This window comes from Condylura cristata, unplaced genomic scaffold (assembly GCF_000260355.1).
Source record: "Condylura cristata isolate star-nosed mole 26May11 unplaced genomic scaffold, ConCri1.0 scaffold00006, whole genome shotgun sequence".
Lineage (NCBI taxonomy): Eukaryota > Metazoa > Chordata > Mammalia > Eulipotyphla > Talpidae > Condylura > Condylura cristata.
The window spans coordinates 50,510,306-50,534,876 of record NW_004567107.1 but is presented as its reverse complement, the minus strand read 5'-3'; the positions used below and the strand labels follow the sequence as shown (position 1 = coordinate 50,534,876).

Genomic DNA, 24,571 nt, shown 5'->3' with positions numbered 1-24,571 from the left:
ACAGAGGAGTGTTCGCAGGAATAGTCTTAGACAGGATCGTCAACCCAGTCACTTGCTTGAATGAAGTTTAGACTTCATATAATAATTTTCTAGAAGGTTCCTTGGGCATAAAAGTGAGAATCTCACTCCATCAAGTGGCCAGCAGGGTGATGTGACTCTGATTATTGACCATGAATACTAGAGATTAATTGACTTACTGAGCAATTGAGGGGCAGAAATTCTATTAAGATTCAGAAGAGCTGCAAGCCATTCAATTTCAGAGGTTAGGGACAGATGGTAAAGTGGATGAAGCATATAACCTCAGGAAATTGTCCAGTGTTGTCTCCAGCCTATGATCACGACTTCCCCTTGCCTGTCTTCTGCCTTTTTCCCTCAAGTATTCTGTTCTTCAGACTTCCCTCTTTCCATCTTCCGTCTATATCACCATCTGTCTTCCTCTCTCTACCTTTCTCCTTGTCTCTCCTCCCTCAAACTGCCTGTCTCCTTTGATATTTACTAAAACAAATCTCTCTTTTTCTCTGACACTGACCTCTAGCTAGTCATAATATGGAATGAGAAGGCATTAATTAGTATTATATTTCGTTGAAGTTTTTTATTCTGGTCTTAATGTATGTTTCATTGTCAAACATACATCTTTTTTTCTGGTCTGGAGACGTTTTCAGTTTAAAATGTGAGGTTTCTAACCACTTTCTAATTAACCCAAAGATGCCCTTTCCTTGCAGTTTTTTTTTTAAGATTTATTTATTTGTGCATACAGAACTGGGGTACAGGCCAGAGGTGCAGGGGCGGTGAGAAGATTCGTCAGAGACAGAGTGGGGAGCAGAAGAGGCTGATTGACAAAACACACTGCTGAGGGGAGCAGCGGGCTGGCCAGGGAGAGGTGTGTGGCGCCTTGTGGCAGGGATCGAACTCATGCAGAAGTGGCTTTAACTTCTTAGTGCTTTAACCTGCCGTGCCACCAGAGAAGGCCCCTTGCAGTTCTTTTTCTGGAGTGGGGGAGGGACAGCCTGCAGATTACCAAAGGTTGTTTAGACTGTCTCCATGGGGGAAAGAATAATGTCTTGCCTTTGTTTTGCATAGCAACAGGCTGTAGGGGATTACATTTGAATTAACAGCAAAACCAGTAGTTGTTGGTATTTTAAATCTTATCTAATTAGCATAATTTAGGAAGTTTTGAGAGAAGACAGTGAGGTTTTCATGGCCTGAGAATCTGGGATGTCTACCATAGATTATGCCACAGCAATTGATAATTTGATAATTTGAATTATCAGTTATCAGCTAATGGATTTAGATTAGAGAGGAAGCCCAAAGCTGAACTTTTGCCAGGGACTTTTATGACCAACCTAATTCATACAAAAATAATGCTACTTCTAGGTCTCCTTTGGGAAAGGAAAGAACAATGTTTCATTTTGTTTATTTAAATTTTTTTATTTATGTATTTTTTTGCATTGTTCATATTTGTACAATGTTCGATTTCTCCTCTCAGATGTGATTCCCATAAAATTCCCACCACCAAGACACCCATGAGCCATCACCATAGACGCTAGTGCTCTTCCCTCCCCTGTTTTAATCCCTCTTCCTCCCTACTGAATGTCTGATTTATAGCTTACCTGCTAGTTTTGTCTTCTTTTTTTTTCCTGATCGAAAGGAGAATATTTTAAATGAGCGTTTGTCTTTCAAAAAACATATCAGAATCTCTCTTTCACAGAATGCACTTGAATTGGTCTTCATTTTAGCACTTATTCCAGAGCTAAAGACTGCGTGTTGCCGCTTTTTGAATTGGGAAAAATGGGTTTGCTTTGAAATATTCCCTAGGAAATAAAATCCACTGGCTGCCCCCTTGTGCTCAAACAAGGAAAAGCATGTCCCTGTCAGCTTCTGCTTCAACATTTTGCTGTTTGTGTAGACTTTAAACTTTAGTCCTTGATGCTTTTAGGATATGTTTTGATGGTACTTATTATTTCAGTAATTATGATGAAGTCAAGGTTATTCCTGTGAAATTCATGAATTCACTTGCTAGGATTTCTTGTGATCAGGCAAGATCTGCATGCTTTTTGGTTCAATTGAATTGTATTAACTGCTTGTGTCATCCTCAGGGCTAAAGAGAGCATGTACCACGCTTTGGGCTACAGTACCATTGTGGTGTTGCAGGCTGTCATGACCTTTGAGCAACAGGACATCCAAAATGGCATTTCTGCAATGAGGGACGCCTTACAAACCTGCCAAAAGTAGGAACCGAGTCGATTTTTGAGATATTATGAACCTTTATATCTTTGAGCAAAATGAATGTGGCTTGCTGACTGAGAGCTCAGTTTCAAGTGCCCATTATGGAAAAGTCGGGCTAGAGTATTTTGTGTACTTTTATGTAATAGAGTTAGTAATTTCCTACTAGGAGTTGTGATATGATACTTAGCTGGCCAAACCCTCAGCTTCTCTACCTTCCACCTTTCTCTTTGATAACTTGAGCTACCGAAAAAGGTGGAGGTAGATTTCAGTGGGGCTAGCAGCAAGCATCTCTAAGTATCTCCTTGTGGTGGATGAGTTCAACTTTTCAACTACCTGCTAAACCAAACCTAGCAAGGAATAATCTCTTATGCTGCACATTTAGAAAGGAGGGTTTTATTTGTTTAAAAAGGACACATTTGAATATTCTTGGCTGGTGAAATGAGTTGGATCTCTCTTTTGACTTTAATCTTTGCTCTGTGTATATAGGGAGACCTGAACAAAAGCTGTTAACTGGCATCGGTGAATACAACACTGATGACATTATGTCCTCATGTAATTGTTTTGGAAGTTCTACAAATGAACTTTCCAAATACTGTACTTCAAGCCCATTCTTCACCTGTCTTAACTCATAATGATTTTAGCCACACAGGTGCTTGACAGGGCTAGTGTTCACTGTCTGTACGGGGTTGTTCACTTGGGGTCAGTGAACACTGATTTAGTGTCCACTGGATATCAGTCCAGCACTCAGCAGCTGAGTTTGTAGTGTTGAAGATGGTTGTCTTTGACCTACAGACTTTAGGGTTTAGACCTATGCTTCAGTGACTCTTAATTGTGTAATTGTGATTGAAATGAATGTCAAGTAAACAATGGACTTGGTCTGGCAATATTGTTATTTTTTCCATTTCCCCTTCTACTTATTTTATGCAGATATAGAAAAAAAAGCACAGTTGTGGAAACTTTCTCAAGTCTTCTTTCTAGAGGATCATTTGAACAGCTGACTGAAGGTAAGAGCCATGTGAAAGATGAACTTTTCCCTTTCTTTGAAAAATTAAAATATGACCATACTCATAAAATCCAGTACTTAAGTGTTTGATAGAAAGTAAGTGGAATTTTTCTCTCCCCAGCATTCTCATCCTCTAGAAGCAACCATTATTAATATTTGGTTTCAAAGCCTTACAGACTTTTCTTTTTACATATGCAAACATAATGCAAGACACATATAGGATTGTTATAGTTGTTCATTTTTTACACATTATACCTATTATTCTACAATGTGATTTTCCCCCCATATGGATGCATATAAACTGTACTTCATTCTTTTTAATAGCTGTGTAATTTTTTTTTTGATATGGGAAATTCATAAATTACATGTTTTCTCTCTATTGTTGCTAACATTAGTTACTGTCTTATTTTTTCATATTACAAATAATGTTGTCTTACTATTCTTGTTAAGTATGTGTTCATGCATTTCTGCAACTATCTCAAAGGCAAAGGCCTAAAAGCATAATTACTGAAATTAAGGGTTTGAAAATTGAAAATATTTAGTTACAACTGATATTTTCTGTAAAGAGTAGGTAAGTTTATATTCTTAACACTCATCAATGAGAGTTTCTGTTGTTTCACATGCTATAATTTTCTCTCAAGATAAAATAATTCTGGTACCTTTGAAAAAATGGTTACTCAGTATGGAAGTGTTTGGTTTGTGGATATTTGAGGGTAGTCAACAATTCAGGAATGGCTACTATCAGAAAGTGTCCTATCAGAAAGCTGGGAGAAAATAACTACTTATGCTGTCATTTGCTTCATGTTTCAACTGAAGATAGGGCAGATTTGCTTTTTTATATGCTATATTTCTGTCAGAATGACTATAAAAAAGGAATATCCAGATATTCCTATAGAAGAGAAAATTATGTCCTTCAGAGGTAGACTATAACTTTTGCTATCTATGGAGACTTTGTGTCTGTGCTATTATGGTCAAACTTGTTCTCTGGAATAGGAGGCACAAAATACTAACATTGGTAAGCCAAGTGCCTTCAGTAAGTGGATGAATAAGTTAACTGCAGTATGTCAAAGCTATGAAATATTATTCTGCACTAAAAGGAAAGAACATCAAATCATGAAGCTGGGAAGAGCCTTTACTAAGCAAAAAAACAAGAACAAGAACAAAAACAAAAACAAAAAAACCAGCCAGTCTACAAAGGCTACATACTGTATGATTCTACTTGTTTGACTTTTTAGAAAAGGCCAAACTATGGAGTGTAAAAAAAAATAGTAGCTGCCAGAGAGAATGTGTTTGGAGAAGGAGATAGAAAGGCAGAGAACAGTTAACTTTTAGGGCATTGAAAAATATTCTGATTAACGATAGGTACATATCAGTCTGCATTTGTTCAAACTTGCAGAATATACAACACTAAGAGTGAACCCTGATGTCTATTATGGACACAGGATGATGATGACTCATCTGTTGCCATCAGTTGTACAAATGTACCACTCTGGTGGGGAATGTTGGCACTGGGGAAAGCTGTACATGTGTGGGGGAAAGGGAATATAAGAAATTTCTGTACCTTCTGCTCAGGTTTACTATGAAGCTAAAATTGTTCATAAAGAGTAATGTCTTAAAAGAAAATTAGATTCTGACCCTAGCCTATTCTGAAATACGGCCTTATTTTGACTTTTATATTTAGAGACATAGATAAATTTTACTACAATCATGATGTTGTTTCCTTGAGTGGACTAAGCAGTTTATAATTAAGAAACATTCTGATAGGTACTTACTCTTAAATGCCATACAACTAATTTTGAGAACCAAAGAACTGCCTAATGTAAATCAACCAGAATGAAGAAATAAGACTTTTATAAATTAAGTTGCATTTTATTCCTAATGAGTTTGGCTGTCATTGCAACCCAAACAGATTTTGTGTTCAGGGAAGCATGTCATAACATTGTAACTTGGGTATGTGATTTGTTTTCCCTCTTAGTAATTTTCATTTACATCCTTGAGTGGCTGGTTGTCTGAGGAGTGAGTATATTTAATTAAACTTTTCATGAGTTTAACATGAAACAGTCCCGTTCTTCTTCTCATGTGCTTGGCATATTGCCTTTAGAAACAGATAATTAAATACAGTGCTCAGAAAGTGAAAGAGATTTAACATGAAGAAGACTTACATATGGAAGACAGAGTTGAAATTTTCTTGCTTTTTTTCTCTACCTTCTTGTGACATCCTTTTGGTCCATTTGTTGTATATAGATTGTCCATCTCTAACTTTAACTTTAAGCCCCACCTACCCACCCTTCCGTTCAGCTCTTCCAGGATTTGTTGTTTCCTGCAGAGTTAAGCCCCAACTCCGACACTCGAGGCTGGCCATAATTTAGGCCCAACTGGCCTTGGGTCTAAATGCCCACTCCTCTCCTTTCACACCTTGTGCCGGCCCACAGGTGCTGTGCACTTTCCTTGTTGTGTGCCTTTGCTCATGCCATCCTCTCCCTTTGGCACAAGCCCAAGCAAGTTGTGCTACCAAGTAAGTTTTCAATGTGAATAATTATTAATGTTTCTTACCTTCTTACAAATTGACCAAAGAAGGGGATATTCAGGTGTCTCTGTGAAGATAAAAGTTATCCTTTTTGATCCCCCGAACACACTGAAACATCCAGAGAAACACTCTGAGCTGAGGTGTTTTCAAGGATTGAGCTTTTAGCTGTTGATCCTGCCAGAATGTGTAATGCCTTAGGTGGCCTGTCGTGGGTTTGGCTGCTATTCTGACTACTTTCAGGAATTGCATAGTTGTGTCTTTGTAGATTCAACCTTTGGAAAATGATAATGATGGAGACCATTTTATGAGGATGTGTGTGTGTGTGTGTGTGTGTGTGTGTGGGATGGGGGTTCTGTTTGTGTAAGTCAAATAAAGCACTGATTCTTAATCAGTTTGATTCAACAGCATTCCTGACAACATAGAAATATCCTATTTATTAGTCACTTTCTTGACATAAAAATGTACTTTCTGAGCTTTTACCAAAAAGTATGACATGAGAGTGACCTTAGTTCTGGGAACTAACTTACATCAAGTACTTACTCTGAATAATGAGTGGCACATGCAGCTCCTCACTTCATTCTTCAACTATGAAATAGAGTCATCATTAGCAGGTCTTTGTAGATTAAGAAGTCAGGAAAGAGAGTTAGGGTCATTTGCTTGAGATTCTATGAGTAGCCTTGCCTCCAACCCAGGCTATTAAATAATCCAAGGATATTTACTTAAATATAATACCAATTTGCATCCCATGGATACATCAGGAAACTTGATTTTGTTTATACAAAAATATATAGATCTCTCTTCCCCCAACCTCTGCAGCTATGGTAGGTTAGGTAAAAAGATAGGCTATGTGTTGTGGGACGTGCCACATGGGTGTGCCACATACAGAGCTTTCCAAAGCCGCCTTTGTGAGTGCCTTGCACCTGTGCTAGGTAGATACCTTGGTTGGTGCTGATGCTGACTCTCTTAACATGGAGTCTCCTGTGTGTGTGGACTCTGTGTGGGCATGAAGAACTCTGAGACAGCTGCTACTCTTTTCATGATAACATGTCTCGTCATTGTCATGATTAACATACCTCCATAGTTTTGAAGCCAGAATTCATGAATTTAAGTTGTTTTTGTCAATCTTTATGACTGCTAAGATTGCATGGTATTACTAAGTTAAAAATTAAAAAAAATAAGTGGTTTCTTTTTTCTTTTTTTTTAAGATCACTTTTAACATTTGGGTTCCTTTTATGAGCTAATTTTGGGTCTCTGACACCTAATGCCTGACTCTTGGCAGTTATATTTGAATGGGGCCAAAGTTGACTTCCTGAACATTTTCACACATTTTGGGAAAATCTTGCTGAGGGTCTGAAAGCTGAGCTCCTTGGTCACTTTTATGGAAGCACCAGAGCAACTAGATTTTTGTGTCTCTCTTGGGCTTATTTATCTACCAGTCTTTTCTAAACATCTCAGAGCAATTACCACAACATGGGATTTTCCCTAATGTAATCTTATTTGTTTTCAATAGAGGAAATGCATGCTGAAATCTGTTATGCCGAGTGTCTTCTACAGAAAGCAGCACTCACGTTTGTGCAGGTAATGAACGTATGGCTCAGAACCGGTATTGCTGGGGAAACCTGCCAGTAGATATAGAAAAAACGTGGCTGTGTCAGTGCTTCAGTTCTTTGGACTTTTAAGTGAAAGATATTTGCTGTTCTGTTATCCCTCTTGCATTTGCTAATAGTAGAAGGCTACACCAGGAGTGGCCTGGCAGAGGAAATTCCTTAATTCTTGGCTACTCCATGCTCCCACCAGATGCAATAGCAAAGCTCAGTTATGCATGGATATAAAGGAAAACTTCATGTAGACTTAAGCTTTTCATTTCCCCCTCTCCCTAGTCTCATTCCCCATTTCTTGCTTTTATTTATTCTTTTGGAAAAGCAGTTTTAAAAGTCACTAAATCAATAAATACAATCAATGCTGTCTTTCTGGATATTTACTATCACCTCTAAGAACTATTACAACAGCATCTTGCCTGTCATTGTATCTGCGGGTGCTGCCAAAAACATGCATTTAACCTCATGACTGCCCAGTGATGAGACTAGAAGAGGATCGAATCTCAACTGTGAAATGGAAAATCTTCCTCAACTCCAATGTTTTACATTGTTTTTGAGAGTTGCTTTTCTCTTTTTTCTAGAAATTGACTCCTTCGATTGGATGCTGGTTTAGTAAAACTGAACAAATCTAGTTTGTGACCATGATTCCTAAAACCCTGCATATTATCAACTCTGACTGAAGCCAGTATTCTTATTGCCTCAGTAAACGCAGTGCTAATCGTGGAGGCTCTACTGTTTTTGGACAAGTACTCATCAAATGAGCACTTAACAGTCAAATCTAGGATGTTATTTATTTATTTATTTTTATAATTGGGCACTTGTAACTAACTACTCTCCTGCCTTCAGATTCAGTCAGTCTCATGGTCATGCCTTTTTTTTTTCCTTAAGCTTTTTTTTTTTTTAATCTTCTAAGGCAACCACCATAGCTCTTCCTCTCTGTTCTGCCATGGTTGTTCCAGTGGGAGTGCCCACCCAGTCTTTCCTAGGCTGCGCAGCACGCTCAGGACCCTCTCATTCCTCTTACCTCAGAGCTCATCCTCCATTGTAAAATCAAGTACCCTTTCAAAGACGAAAATCTTGCCTTGTGTCATGTCTCTGCTTCAACATTTAGTAGCTATTGTTGACATTTGTTCTGTATGAGAATGTCTGAAATAAGGGAGGCCTTTTCAAACTAAACTGGTACCTGCCCCTTCTCCCCAGTAGCTTACTCCCCTCTTAGCACTGTCCTCAGATGCTCCTGGCATGTGTGTTGCATACTTGAGCGGCATGGGTCGAGGTTGCTTTCTTACTCCTTATTCGTTCCCTTCTTTGCAGCAGATTCTGCAGTGGTGCTGAGTTACATAAACATAGATGGTCAAGTACAAACGATCTTTAGAGCTTCTTTGCCTTTCCATGAGAGTTCTCTTTTGTTTGCAAACTTCACATCTGCTTTGCTCTCTTTTATCTAACCACTTCCTAATCATTTTTTGGTGCTATTAGCACTGATGCTTCCAGAAGGTGTTTGGGGACCTCTCCATGTGCCCCCCTTTTACCTGTCTGTGCTTCATGACAGCCTGTGCATGTCTCCATTTGTGTGCATGCTTCTAACTCTTAGCACCATGTACTGCTTTGTCTGATTTTGCTTTCAGGTACCTGGAATAAAATAGGCATTCAGTAAATGTTTGGTGAATCATGAAATGAAGTATTTTTATTTGAGGTAGATTTTAATCTAATTTAATAAGCTCCTGGTCAGTGTGGGAGCTAAGGTGATCCTAAGGTTCCTTAAAGTAAAAAAATAAGCATTTACTTTATTTTGTATTTATTAATTTTTACACTAATTCAAGTGTTAACTCTGTAAATAATTAATTAAAATTTCAGATTAAGATTAGTGTTTCTTTTGCTTTGGAGGGATGCATGTTTCTGATTTTAATAGAGCAGAAAAACTTCCATGGAATTGTGAAACATGCAGCCATCTCCATTAGCAATTTCTACTGGAGCAACTTCCTTCAAGCAGTGATTTCACATAATTTATTGAGACCCTTTTGGAATTCAAGACTATTTACCTTGAAAATCACATTCATCTACACCTTCTGTTGTAACTTTTTGGTTCATGACTATCAGGCAAAGAGAAGTGAAATGATTTTTCCCCCAAAACCAGAATTGAATATTAATGGCAAGTATAGAACCAGGATTAGTTATTTCTGGTCTGGAAATGAACATGAATGAAATTCATGAATGAATTCAGTTTTTTCAAATTGTTCAATAGACTGCTGCTAAAGCAACTTGCAAAAGAAGAACCATAATCCCATGCAGTGGAGTCTTAGGGACAGGAAAATTTGACTTTAGAGCATATCCTGAAAGTCATTCTATTGAATCCAGAAGAAAATTGCTCGCTAGAAGGTGATATTGACTAAAATAGGTTTGAACTAACCTACATGGCCCAATAATTGGTGAGGACTACTCCTTTAATTACTTCCTTAAAGTAATATAAAACTAAAAAATACTATCTTTGTTGTCATTAAACTTGGAAGAGAGTTTACATAAAAGTCTCAAATGTAAAACAAAAAGAATATTTTAATTTAAAAATTATGTCATCAAAAGGGAGTGGTTGTTTCTAATCATACAAATACATAGCTATGGGGATAGTTTAAGAGTCTTCTGCTAAATGAGCTAATTATTCAATTACATTGTTTTTTAGGATGAAAATATGATCAACTTCATCAAAGGTGGACTCAAAATAAGAACAAGTTACCAAATATATAAGTAAGTCAAAAATTAGGATGTAGTTTTTAAATGATTCTGGTACAGCATACCACTTTGTATTTTGAAGTTCTCATTAAATAAGACAACTTTTAAAAAAAAACTTTGATGTTGGTAAAAATGCATTTGATGTGTGGCATACTGATTCTGTAGTCAATGTCTTATGACAACAGAATTTATATTAAATACAATTTTGAAAAAATAACTGAAAGCTGTTTACATAATTTCAGATTAGATAATTGTCGTTTCTCTCTCCTAAAAACAATTTGTATATTTCAAATGACAGGTATGTCTTGTTTGAGACTCAGAAGTAGCAATGCAAAATAGAATTTTCTATCACTACCAATTCAAACGTTTAATTAAGGTGGACCAGAGTGGTGTTCAGGATTTCTATATCCATACTAATTTTTTCAAATTGCTCTATCATTTACTGCAGTGTCAACAATCTCCAGCCTTCATTCTGTAGTCATCGTTTGTTCTGTTAATTCTGTCAGTGTTTGACATATTTAGAACCTCTGTTTTTAGACTTATGTATACTTACAGCTATTTTATCTTCCTAATGAATTGATCTTTTTATCATTATGAAGTGTTCCTACTCAATTCCTTATACCTTTCCTTGTCTTGAAATCTGTTTTATTTACATTATTAGAGTTATTCATGTTTTTAAAAAAATTAGTGTGCACATGGCATACATTCTTTTACTTGAAATCGATTTTTGTCTTTATGTTTAACTTGCATTTCTTGTTGATGTACATACTTGGGCCTTGTTTTTTTGTTTCAATGTGACAATTGATACATGGGCAGTTTTGACTGTTTGCCTTTCTTTTGCTTCATTTGTTTCCTTGCCTTTTTTTTCTGTCTTCATTTATATTAGTAAAGTTTTTATGTGCATAGATATATGTGTGTCTCACACACACACACAAGTTCCATTGCAATCCCTCTATTGTTTTCTTTTAATTTTTAAAAAATGGCGTGCTATTGGTTGTAGTATTCTTCTTAATTTATAACAATAAATTTAATGTTCCATTACACATAAAATGAGAAGATGGCAAAATTATAGTTTAATTTACCACCATTATCTTTTATACTATTTTAAACAGTTCTATTGATAGCACACAGACATATATTATAAACTTCACAATGAGATGTAAAAATTTGCTTTCAACAATTATATGTTATAGTCTTCTCTGTACTCATATTGTTTTTAATGTTTTTCATTTCTTGCAAATTTTCAAACTGAGAATTTTCTTTTACCATTTTTCTGGCACTGTGCATGTCTGCATTCAACAATTCTGTATTATTTTATCTAAAGACATCTTTCTTTTTGAAGATTTTTTTTTGCTAAGTGTAATATTCTGAGTTACAAGGCTTTTTCCTTTCTCCTTTCATTCTTTTAAAGCAGTCAATCCAATAAAATTGGCTTCTGTTATTTCATAGCAGAAGTCAGCTGTTATTTGCATTATTGCTACCCTGTTTGTAATGTGTCTTCTTCTGGCTATTTTGAAGGCTTTTTATATCTTTAACTCTTAGCAGTTCGACTATGATACACGTAAGTGTAACTTTAAGAGACGTGTGGGCATTATTTCTTTAAATAACCTTGTCCTGCTTTATTCTCACTTTCTCCTCTCCTTTTGAGAATCCTATTAAGTTAGTTAGTCTGATGTTGTTCAGTAGATCACCAAATTGCTGTGTATTTGAAAAAAGATTATTTTTATCAGATTGGTTATTACTTCAACATCTGGGCCTTCTGTTAATTTCTATTGCTATATTCGCTTTATTATTTTCTATTCTCATGTCAGTAATTTTCTAATTGTATACTAGATATTGATTCATTGGACAGACTCAGGATTCTCTTACCTTTCCCAAAAAAGGATAATTTTTGGTCTAGGAAGATTTAAGCTTCAGTCTCTTAGTCTAGTGGTTGGTAACAACTGAAATCTAGGCTCAATATTTCTTCTGTCTCATTACTGTTTTTCTCTGAAGTCTTCCTGGTACGCACATAGTTCATGGGTCAGCTAACAATTTGGAGTTTTAACATAAATTTGGTGTTTCTGATATTCTTCTATATCTAAAATTTCCAAAGTTCTTTAAATGTTTCTTTATCTAAAATTTATTTACTTTGAAATGATTTCAAAATTTCTACTAAGAATTTTCCTATGTATTTTCATTAGATTCACAAATGTTAACATCTTATAGAACTTATAATCTTGTAATCTTATAGATTACAGTGAAGAAAACTAACATTAATATAAATTAGTAACTATTGACTTTATTGATGCATTTTTAATTTTCTTGCCAATGTTCTCACCAATGTTGAATTTAATTGTTATGTTTCCTTAACCTTTTGATATGAGTCTCTCAGTCTTTGTCCTTCATGACTCAGATATTTTTGAAGAATATTTGCCAGTTACTTTATAGAACATCTCTCAATGTGGACTTAGCTAATGTTTCTCCATGATAAAATTGAGATTTTTACATCAATACAAGAAAGCCATACAAGCTTTCTTCTTGTTGTGTTCTTCTCGTGCATCATATCAGCAGATACATGATATCTATTTCAGAAGCCTATTTTTCTTCTTCTTTTTTAAAGATTTATTTATTTATGCATACAGATCTGGGGTACAGGTTGGAGGTGCAGGGACAGTGAAAGGCTTCACCCAAGACAGAGTGAGGAGTAGAACAGGCAGATCAACGAAGTACACTGCTGAGGGGAGCAGCGGGCAGGCAGGTCAGGAGAGGTCTGCTACGCTGTGTGGGTCACCTTGGGGGCGGGGGTTGAACTCATGCTGAAGTGGCTTTAACTTCTTAGTGCTGTGCTTTAACCTGCTGTGCCATCAGGGAGGGCCTCAGAAGCCTTTTAAAAGATGACATGAAGCCAGAAAACATAGAGATTACCTTGACCAAGTAAACATTAAGTTTTCATTATGGCAAATATATAATAATAAAAAATACAAATGGAAATGTGATATAAATGACTCCAGGCAAATGGTTGTGAGAGTTCATACGTTAGTGGGAGTCTAAATTGATTGGAGTTTTTTGAGATTTTTGCATCAATACAAGAATATCAATATCTGGAGGATGTTCTTTCGGTTAGTGCACATCAAGATTCAGAACGAGCATCACATTTGATCTCAGAAGTCTTGTTCTAAGAATTTCTCTTAAGGACAGTTAGGATAGTATAACTACAGTCATGTGCTGCTTAGTGACATTTCAGTAAATAAGTGACATTGGTCCCAATAGACTAGGTGTATAGTATGCTATACCATCTCAGTTTATATAATTGATTTCTATGGCATTCACACATTGACAAAATAACCTAATGATGCATCACAGCCCTATTGTTAAGTGATACTTGATGTGAAAAAAGTATTTCACAAATGTACAAAAACAGTCTTAGCATTGGTTCTGATATGGGAGATTTGGAAACAAATATTTTTAAAAATTTGGGGGGTAAATAAATTATTTCACAGAATGGAGTAATATGTACTTGTTAACAAATAAGGTGGCTTTCATGGAAAATTGTCAACATCACTTATAGGACAGTACTTACTATATGAGCTTATTTATATGTGCTCAAGACTGTAATCTTAGTAAAGTGTAAAATCACCTACAAGTTTATGTACCAGGCTGTCAACTGTGACCATCTCTCTGGGGGCTAGCTTTGTAGGGATACTTATGTGTTCCCTATATTTGAAAATTTTGCAGTACTCATCTATTCTCAGCACATAGAAATAGATCTCTGCAGTATACACAGCAACTGAGGAGCTGAGCTTGTCCAGGAAGCCTCCTGCAAACTACTGCAGTGAAGCCCTAAGTTTGCCTGAGTCATGTTAGAACTCTCTCTTGCTTTACGCCCAGAAAGACTGGTCTTGATAAACAGTGCGTCATCTTTTATTCATTATTATTACTCAGTAACCTCAGGAATCAACTTGGCCCAGCATCATTTATTTTAAAATTCCATAGTATTTTGGCTAATGACATTTATTTTATAGGGTGAAAGTGTGAAATTGGACAGCATTAATTTTCAGCATGGTAAATTTGTGCTTTAACTTTTCCCCCCATCCAGAGAATGTCTTTCTATCCTGAATGTAACTCAGAACAAAAAGGTCGAACAACAGTTTTTCTATGAATTTGAAGGGGGTGTCAAGCTTGGAATAGGGGCCTTTAATTTGGTAAGTAGATAATTATAAAGCTACCAGAATTTTTTGTTAAAAGGACCCAAAGTTTTGAAGAATCTAAGTGCTTCTGTTGTGCATTTGAACCTCTGCCTGGGTTTGACTAAGAAGGAGTTAGAGTGGGATCAGCTTTCCTGTGTTGTGACCCACTGAAGTGGTAAGATTCTGAGTGTGCTCAGACTAGTTTTGGATTGTATAGTAAGGGACTGTAGCACTGTGCACAAATGGTGTTGTTCTGGATAACATGGAGCTCCACTTCCACTACAGAAATATTATTGCTGTTCCATATAATTTGACATCTGCATATACTACATAATAATCACCACCAAAAGTGTAATTTTAACCCATTTCAGCCATACCTACCTCCTTCCCCTCTGCTAACCACCCATCTTTTCTCTGTTACCTTAGTCTGTTTTTGTTCCATTTTGTTAGATCACTTGCTTTGTTTCTTTGTATTCTGCTGATGGAATCACAAGATATTAACAAACATTATTGCTATAGCAGTGTTTCTGTGGGATTGAAATAGTTGAGGCAGCAGCTGATATAACTTGAAGAATGATTTTGATGCTGGGTGGGGGGTTGGAGAATTTGAGTAGAAATATCTGTCAAATTGCATTTTTTTATTTTGAGATATCAAAATTTTATTAAGATTGGACTTTAACTGATGAGAACAAAGTAGTAAAAGGAAACCCTATGCAGGAATGTGTATGTCACCATAGCTCTTCTGTTCACAAGCCTCCTGGCCAGTGACAAAAGTGCCAGCTGATGTCCAGAGAATCAAGTCCTGTCCACTTGATCTTTAAAATCCTTTTCTGCAGATGTTGTCCTTTGGTGATATTCACAGGGGACACAAAGATTGCTCTTTCAGGGGGAGCTCTGGCCACACACCTCTTTCCTAGACCTCCTTGCCATCAATTTTCCTATCAGGTTCCCTCCCAAACCCATCCAGTCAAACCCCTGGCTGATGCCCTGTTAATCAGCCTACCATTACACAGCTGGCCATTTCTCGTTCCAAGCAAAATAAAAGTTTACATGCAAGATTTCCTCTTACCATTTTGCAGACATGTCCCAGAAAGGACTAGCACTGCAGCAATCTGCTTCTACATGGTTCCTGCACCTCATATGCTCTAGGAAATGATGTCACAGGAAGCCTCCTTGGGGTGACCTAAAGGGTTGCCTTCCCAGCACTTCCTCACTCCACATAAAAGGAGGGAGTATCTTTAGAGTATCCTAAAAAGACCAGTTTTTTAATTTTAAGATTCATTATCTTAGCTACATGAAAGCAATTCACAAGCAATGAGTATAATACATACAGTAAGTGGTTGAGACAGGTCTTGTAGTGTAAGCTTGGTTCTAATTTTTCTATTACTGAAAGTAAAAATTTAAAATTTATTTATTTTTTACATTGTTCATTTTTTACAATATTTAATTTATCCTCTCAGGTAATTTATCCTCCCCATAAAATCACCATCATTGAGGAGAAAGCATACACGTATGCATTGCACAAAAATGAAAAATGTTGTAAAAAAGATATAAATATTAAAGCATTTCTACATCTAGAGGTCCATGAGCTGTCTGAAAGTGAAAATTTTAAATGGTTTGATGTAGACCATTTATACATAGTTATAATAAATCAGTATTCTTGTGTTTTTTGTTTTCTCTCTCTCTCTTACAGATGCTGTCTCTTTTACCAGCACGGATTATCAGGCTACTAGAATTTATAGGATTTTCTGGAAATAGGGTATAAACTTAATTTTATCTTAATTTTGACAGGGAAGTTACTTATTAACATTTATTGAATGTGTTGGTAATGGAAAATTTTCTCATAACCAGTGTGATAATTCTTGACAACCTTTTTGCAGTATAATAAAGAGATATTAGTCCTTTATCATATTTCCTAAGATAGATATAGTAGTTCTATTGAAAGTTTAAAATTTTCATCTTTGTTACCTAAACTCTGGGATTAAAAACTCTATTTTGTAATATTGCTGCTTGCTCGTTGGTACTCTTGTATGACTAAAATATGCTTCCATAGCATTTTTGCTACCCAGAGTCCTCTATGAAAGCAGCAAGTTAGGTTGGATTTTCATGTCCAACATTTTATGATTTTTATGGATCAAATACAGTTTCAGTATTTTAGGTTTTCTAGGAAACTATACAAGTTTTACACTATAAAAGTAAGCCAGGAAATTTGTTTTCCATGAGTTTTATTCATTATATTTCTGTGTTGTGACTTTTGTAGTATATAACGTTTATTAATCATAACACTCAATATGATTTTTCCAGGGTTACCTTATTGCAAAAGCTATCCCTGTTAGTCTAGAGGACAAGCTTTGAAAATGTCTGAGAATGAGTACAAGAAGTACTTAATTTTTAACCTCTGTTTATGACATTCTCCAAGTTCTTTATATGCCATTATGTATTCATGATGATATCTTAATAACATACTCTGTTCAAATTCTGTATTTCATAGAGACCCTTCTCAACCTTTCACCTTCCATTTTATTCCCTTAGTGGTTCTGAATAGCTTCCCAAATAAAATCCAGATTATATCGAGGCCCCATGATCTGATTCTTGCCAGTGTTTCCAGACTTATTACCCATAATTCCTCTATAGGCTTCCATACCCCCATTGAACTGGAATATTGGTTATACCCCACAAAGGCCTTCCCTGTGCTTTTCTGTTTTAGTGCCTTTGCTGGTGTTTGATTTGATGTCCTTCCCAGCCGCATCATCTCAAATAGTGTCTCTTGAGAGCCTCTCCATCCATCTAGTTTGTGATAAATGTCATCTATGACTTCACTTATCTACTCCCAGTGAAGCCCACGTACTCCCAACTCTCAGAATCTTTTATCTTTCTCATGACACTTAGCATATTCTAAAGAAACCGTGTGTTTGATTTCTCTACTTAATAGAAATATCTTTGGAAACATAGAACTATATTTTTTCATACTCACCATAGTCCTTTGTTTTAATAAATTAACTTTTCTTATCAGAGAAATACACAGTTTGTATGAAATGAGCATTGCCTTTTTCACTCCCTAGAATCACATGATATAAGAGAATTTAGGTGATTGCTTGATGCTAGTTTGTTTTTAATAGGTATTATAACTATTCTAAGTTCTTGAAAAGTAAATCCCTCCTCCATGGGGTTGGTGCTATGTGAACTGGCATTGTGAAGTGTCTGAGTATCATTTGCTGATCATGCTCTGCTTTATTCAAAAATTCTATTAATTCCCATAGGAACTGGGCCTTCTACAGTTACGGGAAGGTGCATCAGGAATGAGCATGAGGTCTTCACTGTGCTGCTTAACTATCCTAGCTTTTCATACCTATATCTCCCTAATACTTGGTAAGAATTAGATTGCTTTTTATTTCTTTGAAAGTTGTCTGCCTTTTGAAAGTTGTCTCCCTTTTACCCGAGAGAGTAACAGTTTAGACAAATCATTAAGAGCACTTAGTCTGTATCCGTTTACTTTTCATTTTTTTGAATAAAGATGGAATGATTAAATTTGTCATAACAACACTTGATAGGGGAGGTAGAGGGTTTCTTTCATTGAATTTTTTTTTTTTAAGATTTATTTATTTGTGCACACAAAACTGGGGTATAGGCCAGAGGCTCAGGGGCAGTGAGAGGCTTCACCAGAGACAGAATGGGGAACAGAACAGGCAGATCAACGCAGTACACTGCTGAGGGGAGCAGCGGGCAGGTCAGGAGAGGTCTGCCACACCATGTGGTGACCTCCGGGGCAGGTGGGAATTGAACTCATGTGGAAGCGGCTTTTAGATTCTCAGTGCTGTGCTTTAACCCGCTGCACCACTAGGGAGGGCCTCATTGAATATTTTAAAATCTGTTCTAAGCTAAAAGATTTTTATAAGACTGGTTTACAATCATCTACTTTAGCATATTCATTTAAAATTTCTTCTCTCATAGAAATGAAAATTTTGTTGAAATAAGTTAATACTGCTTTAAGACCAGATATTCCACTTGGTCTAAAACAGATAACCCTGTTCCTAAGACTTAGGCTTTTCAAAATTTAAGTCATGGGACTGGTGTTTTATTTTATTCCCCAAGTGTAAAAATGACAAAATAATAATTTCCACCATTTCCATGAAGAGGTAGAGAAGTAGCTATAAACATCTATCCTGTTTCATGAAGACTGAGGCTTTTCCTGTTGACTTTCTAGGTACAGGAGAAGTGAATGTTGTGGAAGCAGAGAGTCTCCTTGCGCCCTTCCTGCAGCAGTTTCCAAATGTATGCTTAGAATTTCAAGTGTACGTTTCAACCATAGTCAATCAACCAGCGTTGACAGTTGACCACTTGTGTGTTCTTCCTCTCTCCACAGGGCTCACTTATGTTGTTTTATCACGCCCGGATACAGCTGCTAAAAGGGAATGTGGAAGAGGTAATTACTTGGGGGCATTATGAGACAGAGGGGTCTATATGGTGGAGTTGCATCTGTTTAGCCTAAGTAAATTCAGCTCTATGCAATAGATAGATGGAAAGAAAAAATGTAATTAAATGTCGAAGTTTAATTTTTCTATACATTCTTTTACATAAACTACATGAGGCAATTCATATACACATAAACTACATGAGGCAATTCAAGATAGTATATATAAAATACAAGAGTCCTCCCTGGTGGCACAGTGGGTTAAAGCACAGCACTATGAAGCTGTCTACAGCCACTGCAGCACGAGTTTGTTTCCCAGCCAGGGAGGGACCCACATGTCACAGCAGACCTCTCCTATCCTGCCCTCTGTTCCCTACTCTGTCTCAGGTATCCTCTCACTTTCCATGCCTCTAGTCTGTATTCCAGTTCTTGTGTGCATAAAGAAATAAATCTTTTTTAAAAAGGAATATGTGATACAAGTGGGCAACATAAGGCTTTTTCAAAAAAGTAAGACTGTTGTCAAAAAAGTAAGACTGCATAATGCATTGCATGACACTGGAATCTAGTCTACACAGAAGACACAAACCCATTATACTACATGTACATTCCTCCTTAAAGGAAATTATTCATTAGTCCTCTGAAAAATGAGGAACCTGTCATATAATTTCATATAAATACACCCATAATTTTCTTCTATACAAGTGGGGTCAAATGTATTTTTCTGTTTTTTTCTTTTACTTACATTTTGGCTCTCTTTCTAGGTGAGTATCTCAAAATCTCTTCATTATTTTTATATGTATATACTCATTTGATTATCTATGAGTTGGATATACTATACTACTATGGTATTCACTATTGGTGAGACCCATAGCTACTATAAGCAATACTGTTTTAAACTGTATGGCTGTGTGTTTTTATATCAGATAGATTCTGATAACTAGGATTTCTGGGTCTAAGATACTTTCCTTTTGATAAATTCTGAGAAATTGCCCTCCTAATTTAAGATTGTTCCCATTTAAATTCTGCAAGAGAATACTTGTTTTTCATGTTCTTCGCCACATATGGACATTACTTTTGTTTCATTTTTGCAAATATGCTGGCCAAGAAATAATAGCCTGATTTTTAAATGTATATTTTCCAGTTTAAAAATTTCTTCATATGCATATTTGTCACTTGTATATCTTTTCCTCTGATTTGCAAGTTTGTATCTTTGCCAGTTTTTCCTCTGTCTTTTAAGGATTAAAAAAAAATATGATAAGGCTTGATCTTTTTAGTGCTCTGTGTAGTATTAGCTTCTCATGGTCTTCCCTTTATCTTAAACGTTATGTCTATATTAAAGAGTCCTGATTTTTATTGTCAAACTTTTCTTAAGGGACTTCTGCATTTTATATCTTAGCTTGGGAAGTAACTTACCTACTCTCATGTTATAAAATTTCATTATCCCTTCGTGAAGTCAAATGAAGGGGCAGAACTTAACTGTATCACAGCTTGTAAGGAAAGGAACATATATCATCATGTTGAGTGGTTTAATGAATGATGATTTTGTACTTTTTGTACAAAGTGTTCTATGTATTTTTCCATTAGGTTATTATCTCCTTATCTAATATCTGGATGATCAGCTTTATGCAATTGACTTATAGGCACAAGAGACATTTCGAAAATGCATTTCAGCTCAAGAAGAGTGGAAACAGTTTCACCATCTCTGTTACTGGGAGCTGATGTGGATTCATGTATACCAACAAAACTGGATGGAGGCGTATTACTATTCAGACCTGCTTTGTAAAGAAAGTAAATGGTCTAAGGTAAAGTGTAGCGTTTTCATTAAAGTCATCTGTTTTTCATGTTAAGTGACCAGAATGTTTTCATACTGTTTGGTCATAGTATAACATCAACACAGTTTCCTAACCTGGGAGCCATCAAAAGAAGATACATGCATTAAGTGCCTATAGTTTATAAGTCTTGTCCTCAGCATTGTGTGCTTTAAAGGACACATCCAGAGTTCGTTTCGACAAAGAGGCTTTACCTCTGAAGATGAACTGAACTTACATTTAAAAGTTACTGGGTATCAATTGTTCTGATAATTTTCTGTAGGCTTTTTAATGCCCCCATGACAAAACTTTTTCATAATAATCAAAATGAGTCTGAAGCATCTATGAGAAGTTGGGAGATAAGATAATGATCTCTTGTTCATCCTGTCTACTTTCTCACCTGTGTGTGCTGTAGGCTATCCTTGTATAATAGGAAAATGGCTAAAGCGAAGTGTTATTATTCAGAAGCTATTATTAAGGATTCATTTCCTTCTATTTATTTGATGCCTATTAAATTTTATATCTAGAAGATTTGTCCGAACCTCCTGATTTGCAAGATAGAAGTGTCATTACCAGGGATATTTTATAACTAGCTGTTGTTCTTTCTTTCTCCAGGCAACATATGTGTTTTTGAAAGCTGCAATTTTGAGTATGCTTCCAGAAGAGGATGTAGAATCCACTAAAGAGAACATTATAACTTTATTCAGGTAAGCACAATGCTCTTTTTTTTTTAAGATGTATTTATTTATGCATATAGAACTGGGGTACAGGCCAGAGATGTGGAGGGTGAGAGGATTCACCAGAGACAGAGAGGGGAGCAGAACAGGCAGATCGACAAAGTACACTGCTGAAGGGAGCAGCGGGCGGGTCAGGAGAAGTCTGCCTTGCCATGTGGATCTCCTCTGGGCAGTCGAAATCGAACTCATGCGGAAGTACTTAAGCTTCTTTGTGCTGTGCTTTAACCCGCTGTACCACCAGGGAGGGCCACAATGCTCTTTCTATACTGAAACTATTGAACGTTTAAAGGAGCAAAGAAATCTCTCCGGAGATCTAGGCAGGATGGAGAGCATTTGAAATCATTATTTGCAGAGTGGTGATGGGAGAAACAGAGTAGAGTGCATAGAAGGCAGTACCAGGGCCCACCAGATGTTGGATCTGGAGAATTTATAATACCAGTCTGCTCTCAGGCAGGTGCAGGGAAGATGGCTACTGAACTTTGAACAGTGCCTGATTTTTGCCACATGAGTGCAGCAAGGAGGCAGTGGATATGGGACTTTAGGAAACAGCCATAACATGCAGAAGTAGAGGAGAGTGCATTCTGACAGGAGTGTTTACAGGGAGGGAACACAAGGAGACTGCTGGGTTGGGAAAAACGTGAAAAGCAAGTGGACTAGGATCTTATTAGAATGGTTAAGTTAAAATGAGGGTGACAGTGTTCAAAGGATAGTGTACTTGAATTTGTGCCCTGAGATAGAAAAGTTGTAGATGGTGTGATGAAGTGGTCTATGAGGTGTGTAGTGGAGAGAGAAAGGGACAATGACCATTGGAAATGAGGATGTTAAGGCATGGAGAAGCCCTTCCACATTCTTCAAACATAATTAATGGCAAAACTTTTTCAATGAAACCCTGTATTCTGTGACCACATGTCTTAGTTGAACATTGGACTGTTGGAACAAATTTGAAGGTAGGGTCAGGACCTTTTTTTTTTTTTTCGTCTTTTGAAAAAGATCTTACAGAAAAATGTATACTACCTGTAACATTAACATTAGCAAAAACCACGGTATAATAAATACCACTTCTTAACGGCAAAATGCATTTCCTCATTTCACACAACCAGCAACTGATGAAAGTTAAGGAAGTTTAAAAAACATGCAGGGTAAATGAAGTACCAGGTTTTTTCCCACCTTCCAGTATGGGGCAGAGAGGCATGGGCATGGGCACTACCGATACATGTGGAGACCTGGGGACAGGGAGCAGGGGCCTGAGCTTGTATAAGGGCAGGCACCAGAGCCTGGAGAAGAGGGATGAAGGCAGAGGTGGCGGCATGGCGAATAGGACTCAAGGCGAGACCACAAGATGACACGAGACTGAGAACACCAGAGAGAGACAGGAAGAGCGCAGACACTCGTGGGGGCTGGGACACTCGGTTGCTGCCAGCCTCCCAGCCCCCCTTTCTGGCCTGCCCAGCCTGCCGCCCAGCCTGTCCATCCTGCCTGCCTTCCCGCTTTGCCGCCTTGCCGCTAGATATACCCTGCATGTTCTTGACTTTAGAAGAAATTTTCTCCATAGTGAAACAATTTTTGTGAAACAGAAAACCAATCTTCATTAAGAGATAAGAAAGGTTGAGGATGCTGAATGACAACATCTAATCTGTTGGGACGGGATGAAGAGAGTCTCCTAGATGAACATTTAGACACTGACTTTTAAGTGATCTGGTTTCATGTCCAACACAGGCTTCTGACCCTGTAATAATGATTTCTAAATGATAGGCATTCTGGTTTAAGATCCCCAAATTGTACCCAAAATAACTATCACAGACTTCTTTTTTTTTTTTTTAGATTTATTTATTTATTCATACAGAACTGGGGTACAGGCTAGAGATGCGGAGGGTGAGAGGATTCACCAGGGACAGATTGGGGAGCAGAACAGGCAGATTGACGAAGTACACTGCTGAGGGGAGCAGCGGGCGGGTCAGCAGAGGTCTGCCATGCCATGTGGTCACCTCCGGGGCAGGCAGGGATCGAATTCATGCAGAAGTGGCTTTAGCTTCTTACTGCAGTGCTTTAACCTTCTGCGCCACCAGGGAGGGCCTCACAGACTTCTTGTACTGGCATACTTTTTCTCCTGTTTCCTCTTAATTTTTTCTTTCAGTGCTGTAATGGTACTTCCCTTCATTCTTTTTTGATAACCTGTTTGACCTATTTGCAAAGTCACATATAAGAAAGTTCTCCAGGAATACCATGTCTCTCCATCCTGCTTTCATTTTTATGTATTTGTGACTTCACTAGTGGAATGCCTGAGAATTTTTGAGGGAATGTTTGTAAACATACTACATGTCCTAACCTTACTATTTATAAAGTCACCTGGCTTGGGGATGATTTGTCAAGTTATACATTAATTGGCAGCTATCTTTTGAGCCATATTATTCTATAAATCTTTGTCACACTTGTATGTGGTCTCAGGAAATGTGCTATTATTATACTCTCTTCATTGTCTCTGAGGATCTGCAATGTAGACATAAAATTACTGATTTATCTAAATTTCCTGGACCATGTTTGATAGATTAAAGCATTTAATGAATTAGCTAGAAAGAAATATGTATCCATCCATGGCCCTTAAACTTGAGTGTGCATCAGAATCACCTGGCGGCCTCCTTCCATCCAGATTCTGCATCTAGTCATGGAGTTTCTGGGTGAGAGCCTGAAAGTTTGCATTTAGGTTTCCCAGTGATGTGGATACTGCTGGCCCGGTTTGAAGGATGTTCTACTAACCTTTCCCTGGGATTCTTCACAGGCAGGTGGATAGCTTGAAGCAGAGAATTGCTGGGAAATCTATCCCCACTGAGAAGTTTGCTGTGAGGAAGTCTCGTCGTTACTCTGCTTCCTTGCCTGCCCCTGTGAAATTGGTCTTGCCGGCCCTGGTATGCCTTACTGTTTGTTTGTGTTCTAGAAAAAAGTGGGTATTCATAGCAATAGGGAGTACATCTCATTTGTGTTGTGAAGTTTAGCTCTTTAAAAACCATTGTAAGTATGTTTGTAAGGTGAACATTTCAAAAGAAATTTATTAATAATGAAATGATAATACTTGTAATTTTTTGAATAGCTGCTATGGTCTAAGCACTATAATAAGTTATTCTTGAAAATGCATCACTTCTTATTGGAACCGAGAAGGTAGTTTTTTCTTTGTAGCTCAACTTAACAAATAATAGTATTCTGAGGGAGATGAGTTGACATAATTGAAGTTGAGTTGAATTATAAATCATGGATGTAATTTAATATTTTCTAGGATGTTTGATTTCTCTACTTAATAGAAATATCTTTGGAAACATAGAACTATATTTTTTCATACTCACCATAGTCCTTTGTTTTAATAAATTAACTTT

The 24,571-nt window shown here is 36.9% G+C and overlaps 1 protein-coding gene across 2 annotated transcripts in view; it reads left to right on the top strand.

Moving 5' to 3' along the window:
• The window catches only part of TTC39B (tetratricopeptide repeat domain 39B), a 110,090-nt gene that overhangs the window by 72,088 nt on the left and 13,431 nt on the right, over nt 1-24,571 (top strand). For both annotated transcript variants that reach the window (XM_012721597.1, XM_004677673.2), the window contains 12 exons: nt 2,097-2,228; nt 3,154-3,230; nt 7,267-7,334; nt 10,032-10,096; nt 14,160-14,265; nt 15,944-16,009; nt 17,511-17,619; nt 18,455-18,522; nt 18,614-18,673; nt 20,302-20,463; nt 21,085-21,176; nt 23,983-24,109. In XM_012721597.1, coding sequence (XP_012577051.1) covers nt 2,097-2,228; nt 3,154-3,230; nt 7,267-7,334; nt 10,032-10,096; nt 14,160-14,265; nt 15,944-16,009; nt 17,511-17,619; nt 18,455-18,522; nt 18,614-18,673; nt 20,302-20,463; nt 21,085-21,176; nt 23,983-24,109 — 1,132 coding nt within the window. The remainder of the gene's footprint in view (nt 1-2,096; nt 2,229-3,153; nt 3,231-7,266; nt 7,335-10,031; nt 10,097-14,159; nt 14,266-15,943; nt 16,010-17,510; nt 17,620-18,454; nt 18,523-18,613; nt 18,674-20,301; nt 20,464-21,084; nt 21,177-23,982; nt 24,110-24,571) is intronic.